The sequence below is a fragment of the Lithobates pipiens genome, unplaced genomic scaffold, assembly GCF_037356315.1.
Source record: "Lithobates pipiens isolate NorthernLeopardFrog02 unplaced genomic scaffold, aLitPip1_a1.2 Scaffold_25, whole genome shotgun sequence".
Taxonomy (NCBI): Eukaryota; Metazoa; Chordata; class Amphibia; order Anura; family Ranidae; genus Lithobates; species Lithobates pipiens.
Window position 1 is genome coordinate 150,747,116 of NW_027507787.1, and position 22,454 is coordinate 150,769,569.

Genomic DNA, 22,454 nt, shown 5'->3' on the forward strand with positions numbered 1-22,454 from the left:
AAAATCAGCAGAAAATCTGATACTGTGTATGGGGCTTCATACTGCGTACACACGAAATGACTTTTCAACAGCAAATTGCTGTCTAAAAATCAGACAGACTTTAGATTTAAAACATGTTTCAAATCTTTCCAACGGACTCAAGTCCGATCGAAAAATCCATTCGTCTGTATGCTAGTCGGTAGGACGAAAACCGACGCTAGGGCAGCTATTGGCTACTGGCTATGAACTTCCTTAGCCCACGTACACACGGTCGGAGATTTTGCCAACCAAATCCATCGGATTTTGCCCGTCGGATTTAGTCCGATGGATTGTGTCCGAAACTGTTGCATACACACGGTCGGGCCAAGTTGGCGAAAAATCCGATCTTTCAGAACATGATGACGTAATTTCGTTACGATGGGACTACATTCAGGCTAGTAGCCAATAGCTTTAATGTAGGAATTTGATCTGAGCATGCGTGGCACTTGGTCCGATGAAAATGCTCTACACATGATCGAATTAGGTCCGTCCGGCCCAGTTGGTCGGGAAATATTTCCAACATGTTGGAAAATTGGGTCGGACGGAGATTCGACCGGAATCAGTCCGATGCATACCACACACAGTCGGATTATCTGACGACACGGTCCGATAAGACTCATTCCGACAGATTCTCCGACCGTGTGTACAAGGGCTTATTCTAGTCTGGTTGTACGTCATCACGTTCAAATCCGTCAGACTTTGGTGTGCTTGTGTGTGGCCAAGTCTGTTCATTCGGAAAGTCCGTCAGAATTCCGCCTAAAGTCAGTCGGGAAGACCGTTGGACCTAGTCTGCCGGAAAGTCCAGTCGTGTGTACGCTGCATTAGACTTTGCACACCCTTGTTTCAAAGCACCTGGAATGTGCTTAGCTAATTTAAACTGAAAGTTCATTTGGGCTTTTAAATTACATATTTACATAGTTTTAGCTATTTTACGCCCTTAAAAAAATGTATGTTGTGTGTAACCAGTGACAAATAAAGTTTTGTATGTATCTTTAGGATTGGCTATTGCATGCTGATTGCAGAATATTGTTGTCTTTCCTGTTTTTTAATTGTGTTTTATACAATTACAATGATAAGAATACAATACCTTTCTATGGTGCTTCCCAATATACATAAAATTACATAACAAATGTGGCCCTTCAGGGGCCTAAAACTGACATTGTCCAGTACTTCATTATTTCCTGTGTCCACGGATGGCTATGAATCTTCCAGGTAAAGTCCCAGTGTGCCCACAAGGGTGGCGCTTTAGTATAAGTTGTATCATACTCATAATTGCAGTTCTATGGATTTGCTTTGATGTTCTCTTTGATCCAAGGAATGAATCTGTAGACATGGGAGTAGACCCCTGGCTTGTCTTTCTCACCGCACTTTTCTCCCCAGCTAACCACGCCGGCGACTTGAACCACTCCGTTCCGTTCACAGGCAAGAGGTCCACCGGAGTCACCCTGGAGGGGAAACAAGAGGGAGTCAGATGGTTGTGTGTCATTGTTAATGGTGTATTCTAAAGAGTTTGGGAAATAAAGTGCAATTGTTGTCCACTGTGAGCAAACAGGTTACACAGACAGTAAGAGGTACAAATATGCGCTAGCATATTAACTCTTAGATATATTATCTTTTATTTTTCTGTGCCTGGGGAGCCATAGTTGGTGTGGGGGATGAGGCCCTTGTCCTCATAAAAATTAGAGCAGAGACTGTGAGCCAGGCCTTTTCATCCAACAATAGTGCCTGACCTCACAAATGCGCTTCTAGAAGAATGGTCAAACATACCCATAGACACACTCCTAAACGTTGTTGAAGCTGTTATAGCTGGAAAGTGGAAAGGGTGGGCCAACTCAATATTGAAACCTACAGACTAAGACTGGGATGCCATTAAAGTTCATGTGTGTGTGTAAGGGCAAACGTCCCGATACTTTTGACAATATAGTGTATCTTTGTCATCTCTTCACAGTGCAGGGATTTAAAACGTTTCCCCAACTACAGGAAGAATTTGGCTTTTCTTTGACTTACTTGTTTTAATATTACCAGCTTCATTGTGCTGTAAAGACACATTTTGGGTCACTAAAACAACAGAATAGAAACTGTTGTGTTCATGCTTTATTAGGGATGTGGGCAACTCCCCACCAGAATTGAGCTATTCCATATACATTTTGGGTCACTAGACATTTTTCTGATGACCACCCCTCTTGAGAAATTGCTAAAGCAACAAAACCTATCTCTGAAAATTATTCTGCCCTAATGGTAGAATTCAATCCTAGGTCTTCCATTGCTCAGGCCAACTGGTCTTCTCTGGTCATTTTCAGGTGTCCGATTGGTCTGAATTCAGTGATACTTATAAGTACCCTGTGATTTCCTCCAAAGTTAGAATGATTCAAAGTATTTCCTCATGCTCATCTGACCCTTTCCCAGTTGCATAGAATGGGCCTTCGTCGCAAGGCTGCAGGCATACTGGGGATTTCTTACACTGTTTTTGGTCTTGCTCTGTAGTCCAAACTTGTTGGTTCATTTATTTCATTGGTATTGGTCATTCCCAATATTTTGCATCTGAAAAATTGGTTCCTGTGAATATCTGGTGATTTCTAAATATGCTAAATAATTGTTATGCATTTTTTATTTCTTCACTAAAAAAAACAATTTTATTGTCCTGGAAAACTCCTATGTTAAACTCCTGGCTAAAACTAATTAATGATACATTACCTTTGATTAGACTAACTTTGAACTCAGAAAAGAAGAACTGGCCCCTGAATGACACAAGCACGGTGGTCCGGATGGGACAGTGACTTGGTCCGGATCCGCCATTTAGTGATGTCTGATTTACAGCTACATCGATGGGTGCAAGCTTAACTCAAACCCAGGGCATCCGAACTTGGCTGACTCAAACCAAACCCAAGGCAGATCAGCTCATCACCAAGAGTAACTGTAAATCAGACTTCACTAATTGGTGGATCCGGACAAAATCACTGCCCCATCCGAAACGCTGTGGTTGCATCATTAAGGAGCCAGTTCTTTTCCCCAGTCTCTGTTGCTGTAATTCATGGTGGAAGAGGGAGCTGCCCAAGTTAACCGGTAGGTGATTGGATGTTAGGACAATGGGTGGTCATAGCAGCCAATCACCAGCCTGTTAAAATGAAGATTTAACTCTGGCAACTCCTGTCCGCTGCTATACCCCCCCACTCTCCCCTCTGGGGAGTGAAGGGGCTAGGATGATGTGAAGAGGGGCAGAGGAGGGCACTGGAAGGGGTGATGATGTGATGGGGGACAGAGGAGGGCACTGCTTTGGGGGAGATGACATGAAGGGAGGGCGGAGGAGGGCACTGCTTTAGGGAGATGAGTTGAAGGGGGACAGAGCAGGGCACTGCTGCAGAGAGGGTGATGTCAAGGGGGAGAGAGAAGGACACTTCTGTGGGGGGGGGGGGGGGGATGAGGTGAAGGGGGGACAGTGGAGGGCACTGCTTTGGGACTATGATGATGTGAAGGAGGGAACTGTGTGGGGGATGATGTGAAGAGGGATAGAGGAGGATACTGCTGTGAAGGAAATGGGGGGGTGATGTGAATGGGACAGAGTGGGGCACTGCTTTGATGGGGGCGGGGGGGGGGTTATGTGAAGAGGGGCAGAGGAGGGCACTGCTTTGGAAAGGATGATGTAAAGGGGGGGGGGGGCAGAGGAGGGCACTGCTTTGGGGGGTAATGTTAAGGAGTACAGAGGGGGATACTGCTTTAGGACGGAGGAGGACACTGCTGTGGGGGAGATGAGATGAAAGGAGGGCAGAGGAGGGCACTGCTTTGGGGAGGTGAGTTGAAGGGGGACAGAGAAGGGCACTGCTGCAGAGGGGGTGATGTCAAGGGGGACAGAGAAGGACACTGCTGTGGGGGGTGGGGAGGGGGGATGAGGTGAAGGGGGGACAGAGGAGGGAACTGCTTTGGGGAGATAAGTTGAAGGGGGGATAGAGGAGGGCACTGCTGTGGAGGGAGGGGAAACTGATGTAAAGTGGGACAAGGAGGCAACTGCTGTGTAGGGAATGATGTGAAGGGGGGCAGAGGAGGATACTGCTGTAGAGGAAAGGGGGGGTGATGTGAAGGGGACAGAGTGGGGCACTGCTTTGATGGGGGGATGATGTAAAGAGGGGCAGAGGAGGGCACTGCTTTGGGGGGATAGTGTTACGGAAGACAGAGGAGGATACTGCTTTAGGGCGGAGGGGGGGGGGGGTGTAAAAGGGGGGGGCAAAGGAGGATACTGTGATGTTAAGTAAAAGGGAGACTAAGGACACTGATGTAAGAATGGGGTTGTGATATAAGAGGAAGAGGCTGTGATGTGAATTATCTGAGTTATAGCGCAAACATGCAATTTATTCATTCAGTGTAAATCACTGTCACCTGCAATTCAGTTATCCACTCTTTGGCCTATATGGGGTTCTGTTATTTGTCTTATATTGCTCTAAAAATCAATCCACATATCAAGTGCTTAGTGTACAATTCTTCCTATGGATTTTATAGAATACTTTAAATACATAATACAATGAATACATTTTGTACATTCTTTGTATTATGCAGTAGGGACGGGGGAGACTCATTTCAGTAAAGAGACAATTGCCACCATTTTTGGGGGAGGGCACCTCATTGTAAGGCCAGATTCACACCTGAACATTCTGTCAATGAGTGCAAAATTGTGAAAATAGTTTTTCATGGATGTTTTATGCTACATGCATAGGGAAGCACATTCATTTTATTGGGATACCCGACACACAACAAATGCACCAAAGTAGCTCATGTAAACTTTAAAGTGGTTAGTTTTGTGCATTTGTTAACCGCACTTCGTTAATTTTTTCCTGTGCGGAATAACATGCGTTTGCTTCCTGTGTTTGGGGTGACATTGAAAATCAATGGCACCGCAAACGTGACCCCTTTTATTTTGTGCATTTCATAAACGCGCAGTTTTGCATTTGTTCACAAAACACGTGTGAAGGGGCACTTGAGACAATAATAGTGAGACTGACCTGACAAGCGTCAACTCCCCCTTCGGGTACTCCGGCACACAGCATACTCTGGTCGATAAATTTCCCGTACATTGCGGGGTTGGTGCAGTTGGCTTCAGAGATGACCTGGACGGTGCCTTCCAGCAAGTGGTTGATGAAACCTGCGTCAGAACAGAGTGAGAAAATATTAATCCTGGAATTGGGTTTCTACACATGAGCCATTGTATTGGCCTCCATGGGCTCTGATTTGTGTCCACCAACCAAATTGGCAGATCCCATTATGAGGAAGAGCAAATATCTGTGTGAAATACCTTCTTAAAGTAGGAAACCCTTACATATACCCAGTGAAGTGACTGGCCTCAAGTCATACACAGAGATAAAACAAATCCTCCTGCAAAAATTGTGCCTACTTTTATTCAAAGTGCAGAATTTACACAGGACCACTCAGCTCTGAAAAGCAGGGGGGCAGAGAGCTCAGGTTACATTAGTGGGTAGAGCTCTGAGAGCTGATTGGAGGAAAGGGACACACCCCATTTACACAGCATACAGGAACAGAGCTGAGGCTGTCACTCTCTCCCCTGACACCTTTTTTCTCTTGGTGTCAGGAAAATTTTTCAGAAGTGATTCATGCTGATAGCGGAGGAAGGAAGCAGCAGACAGAAATGACAGGCAGTGCTCTGGACTGAGACAAGTCGCCACCATAGAGGATATGCTTTGTTCATATTTCATATCTGAGCTTTAAAACTACTTTAAGTACGGTCATGTGCTTATAGAGCACCATCTTTGATCTCCCATCATCCAGGGTCACCATCTACTGCCTGTACTAAGACTGGACAGCCATGTAAATCATGGTACCTATGCAGTTCTCGGATGTGTTCACAAATGCCTGATTCAGGTCAGCCCCTGCTGCTGACTCTCACCTTTTGGCTTGCTACAAAGTTACAATGTTGTAATCTGATCACCGGGGGAGAGGAGACTGAGGAAATGCTCCTTGCTGCCTGCAGTAGACTGATGGCATAATCTCTGCCTAGGCAATATCACTAAATTGTAGTTCAAGGATGGCTTTTTAATGATATTGTATAGGAGAAATTATACCATTTCTGTATATTGTAACATGGCTGGAATTTATCCCTGCAGGATAGTAAAGATACTGACAGGTCCACTTTAGGAAAAACAGCAAAGACAAATTTAAAATGTAAAAAAAAAAATGCAGCCAAACATTCAGTTTGCCGTGTAATGTTGCAACTTTTTTCTGTTCTGGTTACTCGAGATGTTAACTCACCGCTCTCTGTCCTTCCCCATCCAGAGATGGCACACATCTTTCCAGGGGGAAATTCCCAGTCTGGTAGACATGCCGTCTTCACAAAGCGCGTCTCCCTGGCACACTTTCCGTTCACCTTCTTCAGTTTCATAAGAGCTGTATTTAAAAAAAAAAAAAAAATTGAATCAGAGGTGAATTTTTAATCTACTTATATTTTGCCTTCCGTGGTTCTCTTCACCTGCTTTCATTTTAGACTCAGTAATGTCATCACTGGGTCTCTCTGCTTCTCACTTTGCAATGCAGGCTGATTTTTTATTTTTTTTAATACTTTATTAAAGTGGATGTAAACCCTTACAGACCGCTTTTTGCTACTGGTAAGCCTATAATAAGGCTTACCTGTAGCTACCCAGGATATCTCCTGTATTTGCATGTGCCAATGTCATCGGCACATGCGCACTGAAGCAAACTGAAGCAACGTACCTGCCGTTGCTTCAGTTAGACTGAGCCATTACCGGCGGTTGCTGCGCGCATGCGTGACGTCATTGCGGCTCCGCCAATGACAGCGCCGGAGCCGCCATTCCCAGAAGTAGCCCCTGGGAGTGATGTAACTGGCCAGTGCTGTGTATGGGCACCACAGCGAGGGCTTCGATCTGAGGTGAGTATTACATAATGAGCTAGTATGCTATGCATACTAGCTCATTATACCTTTGTCTTGCAGGTGTTAGTTTTTTTCTTTTCTTTTTTTTTTTTCAAAAGTGGGTTTACAACCACTTTAATCCCAAAGGGAAATTGTGAAATTGTAATCATATCTGGTGGGAGGGGCGGGCAGGGTGCTGTACATAGCCTGAAAACATCACAGCACCCTTGATGGGAGAATTGTATATTTTATATTTCCTTGTGTTTGTTGGCTCATACTGTGGCTCACTAATGAATTCTGAGCCTCCAAATCTTGGTTAAGGGCGGGGGGGGGGGGGGGGGGGGTATTTACTAGAGGCAATAGAGGCCAATCCACTGTGGACTACAAGTGCACTTGGAAGTAAAGTCGCTGTAGACCTGAGGGGGGCATGCAAGGAAAATAATAAACAGCATTTTTGATTGCACATGATTGGATAATAGAAATCAGCAGAGCTTCCCCTCCTTTCAGATCTTCCCTTCACATCTACATGACTGCATTTCCAAGTGCGCTTGCAGTGCGTTTGTAGTGCAAAGTGGATTTACTTTTAGTTAATCAACCCCAAAGTCTGCTTACACATACCAAAGCAATGTGTGACTGTAAACTGATCAAGTCCTTGAGGGGTCATATTGCAAAGGGAGCTGGCTTGGGGGTTGTCTATTCCTTATACACAAGTCTAAATACTACTGTTACCACTTGGAACATTTAGTCTCATATCCAGAGCTGCATCATGTAACATGCATGCGTCTGATCTGATTACTGGCCAGCGATTTATAGGGGGACTCTGTGGCGAAACAGCATCTTTAGTTAAAGGAGCTGTAAATGCAGAAGGTTTTTTTTTATCTTAATGTTTTCTATGCATTAAGATAAAAATCCTTCTGTGTGTGGCAGCCTCCCCCAGCACCCCCAATTACCTACCTGAGCTCCTTCTCTCTCCAGCAATGTCCACAATCCCCTCAGCCATCCAGTACACTCCTCCTGATTGGCTGAGACAGAGCAGCGGCGCTATTGGCTCCCGTGGCTGTCAAAGTCAGTCAGTCAGTCAATCAGGGGAGAGAGAGGGCAGGGCCAGGTCAGGGCTCAGTGTCTGAATAGATACACGGAGCTCTGACTCAGCTTGGGTGACCCCTGTAGCAAGCTGCTGGCTGAGGGGGCACTCAAAGGAGGGAGGGACTAGGAGCAAATAAGAGGGACCCGAGAAGAGGAGGATCTGGGCTGCTCTGTGCAAAACCACCTGCACAGAGGAGATAAGTAGAACATGTTTGTTATTTAAAAAGAAAAGAAAAAAAAAAAACACAAGACTTTACAATCACTTTAACCACTTCAATACCGGGCACTTATACACCTTCCTGCCAAGATGAATTTTAAGCTTTCAGCACTGTCGCACTTTGAATGACAATTGCGCGGTCATGCTACACTGTACCCAAACTAAATTTTTCTCATTTTGTTCCCACAAATAGAGCTTTCTTTTGTTTCCTTTCGTTTATTTTCTCCTAAACAAATAAAAAAAAACAAAAATGTTGAAAAAAACATGTTTCAGTTACAAAACTTTGTAAATAAGTATGTTTTCTCCTTCACCGATGGGCACTGACGGGGCTGCAGTGACAGGCACTGATAAGGTGGCACTGATGGGCACCGATGATGTGGCACCAATGAAGTGGCACTGATAGGCAGCACTGATAGGAGGCACTGATATGCGACACAGATAGGCACTGATAGGTGGCATGGATTGGCATGGATAGGCGGCATGGATAGGTGGCACAGATGGGCATGGATAGGTGGCACGGATGGGCATGGATGGGCACTGATAGGCGGCACAGATGGGCACTGATAGGCGGCATGGATGGCCACTGATAGGCGGCACGGATGGGCACTGATAGGCAGCATGGATGGGCACTGATAGGCAGCATGGATGGGCACTGATAGGCGGCATTGTAGTGTACAGTATTATAGGGATGGATGCCAATCAGTGTCAAACAATAATGTATGGCAATCAGTGATGCCCATTGTGGGCACTGATTGGCATCCATTGTGGGCACTGATTGGCATCCATTGTGGGCACTGACTGGCATCCCTGGTGGTCTAGGGTGGCATACCTGGTGCTGGGCATCCCTGGTGGTCTGGTGGCATCCCTGGTGGTTCAGTGTGGGCATCCTCTAGGGGCTGCGCTGATAATTGATCAGCACAGACCCCCCCTGTCAGAAGAGCAAGCCGATCGGCTCTCCTTTACTCATGTCTGACAGACGAGAGTGAGAAAAAGCCAATCACTGGCTCTTCCTATTTACACTGTGATCATCCATGATTGGACAGGGCTGATCACATGGTAAAGAGTATCCATCAGAGACTCTTTACCGAGATCGTAGTTGGGGTGTGTCAGACTGACACACCGCAGGAACGATCGCTGCAATGCGCACACCCGGGGGCGCGCAGTGGCTTCATATCCTGATCACGTCATATGACATCCGGTCAGGATATTAAAACCACTTTGCCACAGTCATTCTGCTATATGGCGGGCGGCAGGTTAAGTATTCTTGTATTCTCGTCATATTTTCTTTATCTGTCATATCTGTATCTATCATTACTTTTGATTAATTATAGGAATATATATATATATATATATATATATATATATATATATATATATATATATATATATATATATATTTATACATAATTTCAGAACTTTTTCCACCTTTAATGTGACCTATAAACTGTACAACTCAGTTGAACAGCAAACTGAAATCTTTTAGGTGGAGGGAAGTAAAACTAAAATAATAATATGGTTGCATTAGCCCTTGTACACACGGTTGGACAGTCCGACAGAAAATGTCCGATCGAACCATGTTGTCGGATAATCCGACTGTGTGTGGGCTCCATCGAACTGTTTCCGTCGGAATATCCGATGGACAAAGTTTTAGAGCTGGGCTATAAAACTTTCCGACAACATGATCCGATCAGACTTTGTCCGATTGTGTGTAGAGAATTCCGATCGGACAAAGTGCCACGCATGCTCAGATCAAATTCCTAGACCAAAGCTATTGGCTACTAGCCTGAACATAGTCCCGTCGTAACGAAATAACGTCATCACGTTACGTAAGATCGGATTTTCCGACAACTTTGTCCAACCGTGTGTATGCAACACAAGTTTCGGACAAAATCCGATGGATTTTGTTGTCGGAATGTCCGACCGTGTGTACAAGGGCTAAAAGTGTACACACTCTTAAACTAATACTTTGTTGAAGCGCCTTTTGATTTTATTACAGCACTTAGTCTTTTTGGGTATGAGTCTATCAGCATGGCACATCTTGACTTGGCATTATTTGCCCACTCTACTTTACAAACATACTACAAATCTGTCAGATTGTGAGGGCATCTCCTGTGCACAGCCCTCTTCAGATCACCCCACAGATTTTCAATCAGATTCAGGTCTGGGCTCTGGCTGGGCCATTTCAAATGGGGCCATCCCATTTCCATTCTTCCCAAGACCAGATTCCCTTTCTCTTGTGCCCTTTGGAAGTCCCGTTCTGCCTGTACTCTGCCTGTAACAAACTCACCTCTCTCCATGACCTCTATATTGCTAACTCATTGAATCTACTCGCCATTACCAAAACATGGCTTCATGAATCCAACACTGCATCTTCTGCTGCCCTCTCCTATGGTGGTCTTCTCTGGACTCACTCCCCCAGATCAAGTGGGCATAAGGGAGGAGATGTTGGAATCCTTATAGCCCCACATAGCACCTTTCAGGTACTTCAACCACCTCCCTCTTTGTCACTCTCCTCTTTCAAAGCACACTGCATTTGCCTTTTCACTCCAGTTTCTCTAAGGATAGCGGTGATCTACAGGCCCCTTGGACCAGTATCAACCTTTCTTGATGACTTCTCTGCCTGGCTACCCTACTTTCTTTCTTCTGAAATCCCCACAATCATTCTGGGTGACTTCAACATCCCTATTAATACTAACACTCCTGCCACTTCCAAACTCCCCCTTTGACCTGAAGCAGTGGATATACGCTCCTACTCACTCTGAAGGCAATACCCTTGACCTTGTTTTCTCTCACCTTTGCACTCCATGTTTCACTCTCTCCCTCTCCTCCACCTCCTCTCCCTCCAACTGCCTAAAAGTTACCGCAGAAACCTATTTCATCTCAATCCTTCTCTTCTCTACTCTGCTACTGACAACCTCTATGACAAAATCTCACCCCTATCATGCACCAACCTATCCACTTTTGTGTACAATGCTTCCCTTCTAGCCTCACTGGACTCACTGCCCCCCTCACTACACACAGAATCAGGCCTTAACCCATTCAACCTTGGCAAACAGATGATACTAGAAGTCTGAAAAAGCATAGTCGTGCTCAAGAGCGCCTGAGGTTATGCCATAATGTACAAGTATGCACAGCATATTAGCAGACTAGGGTACACGTACCTGTCAGACTGAGCCCTCCAGCGCTGTGCTGTGACCAATCCGATGGGTCCCGGGCACTTCCATCGTCACCTGGTCTTCCATCCGGGTTCTGTGCCTTCGGTCACTTGCCTTGGCCAGGCTGTGTTGATGTCACTCCCACGCATGCTCATGTGCATCCTCTCTCTCACCCCCCCTCTCTCATCCTCCCTCCCTTACCCCTCTCTCATTCCCTCTCTCTCTCTCATCCCCTCTCTCTCTGTTTAATTTAATTTGTTATAACAAAGAATTTTGCATTTTTTTAAATTTTTTATAAAAAGCCCCACAAACTCCTCCGCACCAGGCCAATAATGTTCTTAATCCGACCCTGGTGACCGTGATACAATAACCCTGTCTCAGTACTCCTCTCAAGAGACCTCAGCCTTGATGCAAGCAGTGGGAGTATTACAAATATAAAAATGCCTCGATGGGTGGATGTCAGTCCAAAGGAGTTGGCATTCCTAAGCATGCAGACCACCATAGCCAAGTCCCACATCCGATGCCGAGCCTCTATGAATGAACTGAAACCCAATGAAAGCAGCAGGCCAGGGACAGTTAGACTGGAGAGGAAAAAGCTAGATGATGTTGGACGTCCTCCAGCCACTAAAAAGAAAAGGCTCTGTCTGACTTGCTGCAGCTTCTAATGCACATGGTGAGAAGCTCGCAGTGTGCAATGAAATCAGAGTAAGTCATTTCAGTCCAGGAGAAGAGTCTGTACAACTGTGCAAGACAGAAGAGAAGGCTGGAGGTCAGATTTGAATAATTGTAAACAATTTATCAAATTAAAAAAATCATACAAACCTTAACCCCAAAACAATTAAAAAAGGTCATCTCCATACATTTCATTGGGTCAACAAGAGTCAGGCAGAAAGATCTTGCTCACACAATTTCTACATTTAATTTCAAAGCAGACCCAAATTCTAGAGCCTAAACTAAACACAGCTCGATTATATCTCCAGAAGAGTCACCCACCAAAATCGTAGTGCAGGCTGTAGGATCCCTCTAAAAAGTTTTCATGCATGATGATCTTCTCCACCTCCAGCGCCTGCTCCGAGCTCTCATTCTTCTTTAAATCAGATTTCCCCAGGAACACTTTCCAGAGACTCGGCAGTGGTCTGCGTGAAAGAGAAATAATTCTAATTGTACACAGGGGGGCACAGCTTTATTGGTTAATTACATATGCAGGCATTGCTTCCTTCTAAGTCACTGTGTGATATTCCTCTATCCCAGGAAAGCCTAAATCTGACCGCAGATGGTGTGATTTTCTTTCCTGCATTCAAAATTCCCCCATAAACACAGCTAGAGTTAATGGAGGAATCTCTTCCGCTGAGCTATTGTGTTCTTTAAGCGGGGAGGGGCACGGAGAGTCGTCCCTGCTGGGAGAACACAGTGATTATTGTTAGCAACTATAGCCACTGAAAATAATCACATGGAAAATCCAACATGCTGGTTGTACCCAAGCCAATTTATGGATCAACTTGGGTGCAATCAGCCTGCTCATACATGGTTCTAATCTCAGCTGGTTCAGCAGTCTATGGTTGGCTGGGTCCAATTCACAATAGCAGAAGATTTTGATCGTCTCTCTATGGAGCCGGTTCGCATATCTCCACAGCAGGTCTGGTGCGTTTTGCACAAAAACATTGTGTGTCTTCTGGTCCCGGTCCAGCCCAAAATGTGGGCTAAAATCAGACCTGAAATGGTGAACCAGGACGCACTGGACCCCTGCTTTGACCTGGATGCGGCTCATATGTGAACCCAGCCTAAAGTGATTTGTAAAGGCAGATTTTTTTTATTTATCTTAATGCATTCTATGCATTCAAGATTAAAAACCTTCTGTATGCAGCTGCCCCCCTAATAATTACCTGAGCACCATTGGCTGAGACAGCAGCGTGGCACCATTGGCTCCCACTGCTGCCAATCAAAGTATGGCAGCCAAAGAGGAGAGAAAGTGAATGGACACAGAGCTGTGACTCGGTTTGGGTGCCCCCATAGCAAGCTGCTTGCTGTGGGGGAACTCAACAGGAGGGAGGGGCCAGGAGTCCCAGCGTGGGCCCCTGAGGAGAGGAGGATCGGGGCTGCTCTGTGCAAAACCATTATAGAGAAGTATGACAGGTTTATTATTTTTAACTTTTAAAAAAATGAGACTTTGGTATCACTTTAAGGGTATGTTCACACCACATGAGGTGGGACTGCATTGGCTGGCTACTCAAGCACAGTCCTATTGCATTGGCAAGGCAAAATTCCTTGTCTACTATGTGCCCAGTTCACACCACTGCATTGTGGTGGTGTGCATTTGTTTTTTGTCTGTGTCCCTTTTGGCAAGATTTACCATGATTTCCTGTTCTCGCAGGGGCTAATGGGAAATCTCCCAAACGGGGTCACAGATTGCAATAGGACCTGACAGACGCTCTATAACTTACCCCACTCTACCCAAAATGAAATAAAAAGGTTTGGCTATAATTAAGCTGGGTATACCTTAGATGAATTTAGTTCAGTCAGCATTTTTTGTTGTAAGAACATTCATTTATTTTTCAAATCCCCAGTGCCAAATCTGTGGCCGGGGGACCACATTCGGGCCTTTGGCACTTTTTGTGTGCCCATTAGAACTCCTATAGGCACTAATCTGTGTTTCTCTGTTGCCTTGTTATACCAGTGATCTCTACCAGTCTTGTGTAATTTGTCCCCAGTCTATCATTCTCTTGAAGCATGATCCAGGTCTCCAACAACTCCTATACTATATCACCAAAAGTATTGGAACACTTGCCTTTACACACACATGAACTTTAATGGCATCCCAGTCTTAGTCAGTAGGGTTCAATATTGAGTCGGCCCATCCTTTGCAGCTTCAACTCTTCTGGGAAGGCTGTCTACTAGGTTTAGGAGTGTGTCTATGGGAATGTTTGACCATTCTCCCAGAAGTGCATTTGTGAGGTGAGGCACTGATGTTGGACGAGAAGGCCTGGCTCGTAGTCTCCACACTAACTCATCCCAAAGGTGTTCTATTGGGTTGAGGTTAGGACTCTGTGCAGGCCAGTCAAGTTCCTTCACCCCAAACTCACTAATCCATGTCTTTATGGACCTTGCTTTGTGCACTGGTATGCAGTCATGTTGGAACAGGAAGGAACCATCCCCAAACTGTTCCTACAAAGTTGGGATCATGAAATTGTCCAAAATGTCTTGATATGCTGATGCCTTAAGAGTTCCCTTCACTGGAACGAAGGGACAAAGGCCAACCCCTGAAAAACAACCCCACACCATAATCCCCCCTCCACCAAATGATTCAGACCAGTGCAGAGAGCAAGGTTTTTAGACATGGATTAGCGAGTTTGGGGTGGAGGAACTTGACTGGCCTGCACAGAGTCCTAACCTCAACCTGATAGAACAACTTTGGGATGAGTTAGAGCGGAGACTAAGACCCAGGCCTTCTCGTCTACATCAGTGCCTGACCTCACAAATTCACTTCTGGAAGAATGGTCAAACATTCCCATAGACACTCCCCCAAACCTTGTGGACAGCATTCCCAGGAGAGTTGAAGCTGTTATAGCTGCAAAGGGTGGGCCAACTGAATATTGAACCCTATGGACTAAGACTGGGATGCCATTAAATTTCCTGTACATGTAAAGGCAGACGTTCCAATACTTTTGGTAACATAGTGTATGTGCTGTGCAAAGAAGGTGCGCTTTAATGCCCGCACACTGCACATATTTGTCGGATGGCCGAGGTTTCTGTACTGAGAGTGGGCTCCCAGCACAGTGACCGAGCTGTCATAGACAACACCTGGTAATGATTGGGAGGCGCAGTGGCTCTGGCTCTCGATCATGTGACCACTGTGACAGCCATGAGGTAATAGCCCAGTTAAAGTGATGCTAGTATGGGGGCAGTAGTAACAATAGTTACCTTAATACATTTTGTATCAATGCTCCCCCATACTACTAATGAAATGGAAAATTGTAGCAATTATTAACCTTACGTTTACTTTGCTGGCACCAATCTATGGCACCATAATTGCCATCCATATGTACACTGCCATGTTGGCGCCAAGGAAATGGAAAATTTAATCTAATACGTATCATAACCATAAACCATAAACCAATCTATTTGAGCGGAAGATGGTGAGGTTATTAGCAAAATACTCTGGCATGCTGGTGCAAGGAAATGTGTTTTTTGTCTGTGTCCCTTTTGGCAAAATTTACCATGATTTCCTGTTCTCGCAGGGGCTAATGGATTGGGAAATCTTCCAAACAGGGTGGTCACAGATGGCAACAATACCTGACAGAAGCTCTATAACTTCCCCCACTCTACCCAAAACCAAATGAAAAAGTTTGGCTATAGTTAAGCTGTGTATACCTTAGAAGAATTTAGTTCAACATATTTGTTGTAAGAACATTATTAAATTTTTCTAATCCCCTGCCTCTAGGGGACGGCATTCTGAATTTTTTGTGTGCCCCTCAGAACTCCTATAGACACTAATCTGTGTTTCCCTATTGCCTTGTTATATCAGTGATCTGTACCAGTCTTGTGTAATTTGTCCCCGTTCTATGATTCTCTTGATCCAGGTCTCCAATAACTCCTATATCATGTTTCTAGTCTCTGACAGTCTCCTGCAGCATGTCAGCAGTCTATGACCCTCTCTCGTACATCATATATAGGCTGCAGTTTCTGACCACTCTTGTATTGTGTACATAGTCTATGGCCATTTCTAGTATGATGCCTGCAGTCCCTATCCATCTCTTGCCTCATGCTTGCAGTCTTCCTGTAATTATCCCACAGTTGAGAACCAATATCAAGAAAGTGGACCACTACTGTTCTAAGTGGGGTCAAACTGACGGTCATTCTTGACCGCAGTGACCAAAGATTCAAAAGAGCGGGTTTGAAAATTTTTCTTAAATGTACAAATTTCTAACAGTGTATATGGTTTTTGTTTGATAAAGTCCATTCATTCAAAAATCAAATGTTAAAAGCAAACAAACTACTTTCAAATGACATTCAAATATACTGCAAAGAGCCCAGGACCAGATGGCTATACAGCTAGGTTTTATAAAGTGTTTTCAGATTTAATTATACCTATACTTAAAAAAACATATAACTCTATAACGAAAATGCAAACTTTTGTACCACAAAGTACGGAGGCTCACATCATTTTAATTTCAAAACCAGGAAAAGATCATGCATTATGTAAAAACTTCAGGCCAATCTCATTAACAAATATAGACATTAGATTATACTCAAAAATTATCTCGAATAGATTAACACCGATTTTGCCGGAATATATAAAGTTGGACCAGACGGGTTTTACAAAAGGGCGTGAAACCAGGGATAATATAATTAAAACATGCACTTTGATAGAACATGCCCAGGGGGCCGCCATCCCAGCATGTTTGTTAACTATAGATGCTGAGAAAGCCTTTGATACGGTGGGTTGGCGGTTCTTAGAGGAAGCATTGATACAGATAGGACTGGGCCCTAAAATGCTAGGGAAGATCATGGCATTGTATGTTAATTCAAGAGCTAAAGTAAGAATAAATGGAATTCTTTTCAAATATATAAAGATATCAAATGGGACACGGCAGGGCTGTCCCTTATCTTTATTGTTATATATAATAGTGATGGAACATCTAATTAATGCAATTAGGAAAAACAAAGATATACAAGGGATTAAGGTTAAAGATAAGGAATATAAGGTGGCAGTATATGCAGACGATTTACTATTATATATAACAAACCCTATTATAACAATTCCAAACATAATAAAAGAATTTCATCGATTTGGAGAACTAAGTAACTTTAAAGTAAACTACGATAAATCTGAAATTATGAATGTTACATTAAAAGAAGAAACCAAGATACTCTTACAAAAAGATTTTGCGTTTAAATGGCAGCGGGAAGCAATCAGTTACTTGGGAATTTTGATTCCGAAGAATTTGGAGCTGATACAGGAATTAAATCATAATAGGGTTATAAGAAATATAATAAAACAATTGCCAAGATACGAAAAAATAACACACTCTTGGTTAGGAAGAATAAATATAGTAAAAATTGAGATTTTACCAAAATTGTTATATGTGTTCCAAACGTTACCTATTGCTCCTTCAAGGAAGGTAATGATAGATTTAAAAAAAAGTCATAGGTAGCTTTGTATGGACAAAAAAGAACCCCCGAATAAAAAGAGAAACATTAATTAGAACAAAAGAAAATGGAGGGTTAGCATTAACCGATTTTGATAGATATATGCAAGCAGCATCATTGGTTAGGATAATTGATTGGCAACATAATATAAAAAGCAAACAATGGGTTACGCTGGAAGAGGATATTATGGAAATACAACTCAAATTCTTGCCCTGGATAAAGTCATAATTAAGATCAGAAAAAAAAGCGTTGCCACTTTTTGTGAGAGCTACTTTAAAGGGTGATATGGTGCTAAAAAAAGGAAAACTTTCCACCAGGATGGGACCCCTAACTCCATTGATGTCTAATCCAGAATTTAAGCCGGCTTTAGAAACTACTAAATATTTAAAATGGAATAAAATGGAGAATGTGAGGTTGGTTCAGATCCTGGAGGATGGCAAAATCCCAAAGCTTTCTGATTTTGGAATAGAATATAAAAATAGTTGGCTACAATATCACCAACTAGAAACATGTATGGAATTAAATAAACATTTAGTAATTAGACCAATAACCAAGTTCGAACAGATAATTCTGAAAGAACGAAATTCAAAAAATAAACTATCCAAGGTTTATGAATTACTGTTACCTATAGGAGCTTTTAGGGATCTAACTGGAATAAAACAATGGGAAGAAGAACTGTGAGAGGTAATTATAGAAAAAGATTGGAAAAAGATTTTCAGAATAATACATAAAGCTACCACGGCAATAAAATATCAAGAAAGAAATTATAAGGTGGCAATGAGATGGTATTGGAGTCCAATGGCATTAAAAATAATTAATAAAGGAAAAACAGAGAAATGTTGGACATGCGAGATAGAAAAAGGGACATTAGAACATATTTGGTATGGATGTGATAAAGTAAGAAAATTTTGGACTAAGATTTTTGAGATATATCAAAAAGTAACTGGAAAAGAATTAACTCCAGATATAAAGATAGCATTATTCTCTCTTATGGTAGATACAGTTGACAGCATGAAAACCGAGATAATACAATATATGACTACAGCAGCAAGAACAATAATAGCACGGAAATGGAGACAAATAAATAGTCCAACCATACTAGAATGGATCTGTGAAATGAACGAAATGCTTTTCATGGAAAAACAAGTGAGAGAAGAGGGATATATAGGTAGCCAATTGCCAGCAGTATGGAAGCAATGGGAAGAGTTTCGGTCCTCAAGCAATATGGCAGAGTATTTCTAAATTGAAAATAATAAACTTACGGGGGAGGGGGGGGGGGGGCGGTAGAAGAAGGAGAGGGAGGATATATATAGTGGGGTTTTTGTTTTGTTTTTGTGCGAGTGATAATGTGTAGGTTGAGGGATAGTACGATTTAGGAGGGGTTATGAAAGGAAATTTAATTTTTGAAGCTATATTAGAAGAATTTTAAGGAATGTAAATATGTATGATGTTGTAAGTTGATAAGTATGAAATGAGATTGTTTAATGTTTACATATATATTGTCTGGTGAAATAAATAAAAAGAAGATTTGAGACAAATATACTGGGAATTTTCATATGGATTGTAGATGAAATTCTACCAGTGTATAACAAGCTTTAGGCTTTGAGACTCAACTGGATGGGAGTGCCTTTATTTAACCTGTACTACCAAAAGAGAGGGAGAATAATGTGGTTGCTGGTACTCACAATGGGTTCACACAGTGGGCAGCCGTCAGAATCCAGCAGTCGGCTATCAGAGTGCCACCGCACAAATGGCCCGGGGGATACTCGCCGTAAGGCTCCTTTAGTTGCAGCGAAGCCAACCAAGGGTGCTTTCCCGGTTGTGTCCTCTTCCCCCCGATGATCCTACCACGGGTGTGTAAAGGCAGCTCTCTTATTCCACATGTGGAGAATGAAGCCTTCACCTTGGCTGTTGTGTGGGGAATGGTCGTGGTTTTAGGCAGCTTCGCGATCACAGTGATGTTAGGGCGCAAAACTGGAATCTTCTTTTCTTTTCATTAAAACAAGATTTGAAAATCATTAAACTGAATTTCTGAATGCTCAAATTAGAAATTAAAGAACTTTTGAATCTGTGAAAAAGTTATCTCTGTTACATTCATCTCTGGATGTGGCAGTGAGTAATACAGACATTTTTTTAAAGGTCAGAATTGCAACAACAAGTGTGGTAAATGATGTGCATTTACATTGAAAGTGTGGTAGAGGCTACTGTGTGGGCTGGTGGTTAGGCCCCTTTCACACGGGTGTTCCATCAGGTTTGCCCCTTGTGACGTCATCGACCCAGCATGTCCCTGGTTGATGACATCATCCAGGGGCGTCATCGAGTGGCCCCACCTCTTACTTAGAACTGTCAGTTACTAGCGGAGCATTTTTTCCCCCTTCTTTTCAGGTCGGTGGTGGGCATCATGATTGGCGATGGATATATACCGGGGACATTTTTAATTTTTTTAAATAAAGGAAGTGTCAAAAACTGTCTCTGTGTTTTTATTTTTTACACTGTACACTGAATTAGTAAGTACTATGTACCCCATACTCTTTCACGTGGGGGGGGGGCACGATCTGGGAGCCTCCTTATTAAAGGGGGCTTCCAGATTCTGATAATACTTCTCAGCCAGGGTTGTGGGGAGGAGGCCCTTGTCACTATCAACATGGGGACAAGGTGCTTTAGTGGGGCAGAGCACCCCCTGCCCCAAAGTACCTGCCAATGTTGAGGGCATTTGGCCTGGTATGGTCCAGAAGGGGGAGGTACTCACTCACTCACCCCCCTTCCCTTCCTGACCTACCAGGCTGCATGTGCGGATAATAGTCTGGTATGGATTTTAGGGGGCCCCTCAAAATCGATGCTAGAACTGAAGGCCTGATATGGATTGTTTTTTTTTAACAATTTTTTATTGCCAGCAATTGTTTTTACATTCAGCTGTCAGCAGGGAATCCCGCTGACAGCTGATAAATCATCTGTTCTTGGGACACCGGCGGGTGCCAGCTCCTAACAGCAGATGCAATAAAGGACTGTTTGTCCATTGACATCCATTTAGGTCCGCTTCCAGTTTTTTAACGGAAGAAAAATAGGGCTTTCTTTCATTACAAAAAAGGGATGTTAACGAAGACAGATGTTAGCAGATGTCAGCAGATGTCAAAGGATGATCATCCTCCAACATCCACTTGCCCATAGGAATGCATGGGTGTCTGTTTTTCATCCATCAACAGACAGAGGAAAAATGGACAAATGGAACGCCGTGTGAAATCGGCCTTAGATGTTGTTTTACGAGATGAAAAATCTCTACGTAGGGTGAGGCTGCTGTGCTGGGGATGGTCGTGGATTTAGGCGGCTTCACAGTTGCAGTGATGTCAGGGAACAAAACTGCAATCTTCTTTTCATTTAATTAAAACAATATTTAACCACTTGCCGACCGCTTCACACAGATATACTGTGGCAGAATGGCACGTACAGGCATAATAACTTACCTGTACGTTGCCCTTTAAGAAGCGGCTTGCAGGCGCGAGTTCCGTGAGTGTGATCGCAGGTCCCGCAGACTCGATGTCCACGGGGATACCCGCGATCATCTCACGGAGAGGAAGAACGGGGAAATGCTGATATAAACAAGCATTTCCCCGCTCTGCCTAATGACACTGACACTTATCACAGCTCCTTGTAATCATGAGCACTGATCTGTGTCATCCCACATGTAGTCCCTCCCCCCCACAGGTAGAATCACTCCCTAGGACACACTTAACCCCTGCAGCACCCCCTCTTGGTTAACCCCTTCACTGCCAGTCATATTTACACAGTAATCAATGCATTTTTAATCTCACTGATCGATGCATAAATGTGAATGGTCCCAAAATAGCTCCAAAAGTGTCCGATCTGTCTGCCATAATGTTGCAGTCACCATAAAAATCGCTGATCGCCGCCATAACTAGTAAAAAAAATGTTTTTATAAAAATGCCATAAAACTATCCCCTATTTTGTAGACGCTATAACTTTTGCGAAAAACAGTCAATAAACACTTATTTTTTTTACCAAAAATATGTAAAAGAATATATATTTGCCTAAACTGAGGAAATTTTTATATATATATATATATATATATATATATATATATATATATATATTTTTTTTTTATTTTTTTTTATTTTTGGGGGGATATTTATTATAGCAAAAAGTAAAAAATTTAGCATTTTTTTCAAAATTGTCGCTCTTTTTTTGTTTAAAGCGCAAAAAATAAAAACCGCAGAGGTGATCAAATACCACCAAAAGAAAGCTCTATTTGTGGGAAAGAAAGGACGTAGATTTTGTTTGGGAGCCACGTTGCACGACCGCGCAATTGTCAGTTAAAGTGACACAGTGCCGAATTGAAAAAAGTGTTCTGGTCTTTGACCAGCCAAATAGTCCGGGGCTTAAAGTGGTTGTAAACCCTTACAAACCACTTTGACCTACAGGTAAGCCTAGATTAAGGCTTACCTGTAGGTCCAAGAAATATCTCCTAAACCTACACGGTTTAGGAGATATTTGGCAAAAGACAGGCACCGCTGTCTACGGCGCATGCGCTGTAGACAGCGGCGTGCAGGTGCACTGAGCGGCGTGCAGGTGCACTGACTTTGCTGGCTCCTGTGTCAGATAAGTGATACATAATGGACTACTATGCGATGCATAGTAGTCCATTATGCTTTACCTTTGCAGGGAATCAAAGAGGAAGTAAACTCATCAGGGTTTACTTCCTCTTTAAGCGGTTAAAAATCATTAAGCTGAATTTCTGAATTCTTTAATAAGAAATGAAAGAACTTTTGCCTCTCTGAAGAAGTTCTCTGTTACATTCCTATCTGGATGTGGCAGTGAGTAATACAGACAATTTTTTTAAAAGGTCAGAATTACAACACTGGGTGCTGTGAACGATATGTATGTACATTAAAATGTGTGGTGGAGGCTTGTGTATGTGCTGGTGCTTAGATTGCTGTTTAATAAGCTG

At 43.2% G+C, this 22,454-nt stretch overlaps 1 protein-coding gene across 2 annotated transcripts in view; it reads right to left on the reverse strand.

Annotated features, from left to right (window-relative positions):
• Positions 1-1,044: 1,044 nt before the first annotated feature.
• Positions 1,045-22,454, reverse strand: part of HABP2 (hyaluronan binding protein 2) — a 62,437-nt gene continuing 41,027 nt past the window's right edge. For both annotated transcript variants that reach the window (XM_077454997.1, XM_077454998.1), the window contains 5 exons: positions 19,177-19,480; positions 12,338-12,480; positions 6,271-6,405; positions 5,010-5,149; positions 1,045-1,463 (listed from right to left, as the gene is read on the reverse strand). In XM_077454997.1, coding sequence (XP_077311123.1) covers positions 1,299-1,463; positions 5,010-5,149; positions 6,271-6,405; positions 12,338-12,480; positions 19,177-19,480 — 887 coding nt within the window. In that variant the 3' untranslated portion in view covers positions 1,045-1,298. The remainder of the gene's footprint in view (positions 1,464-5,009; positions 5,150-6,270; positions 6,406-12,337; positions 12,481-19,176; positions 19,481-22,454) is intronic.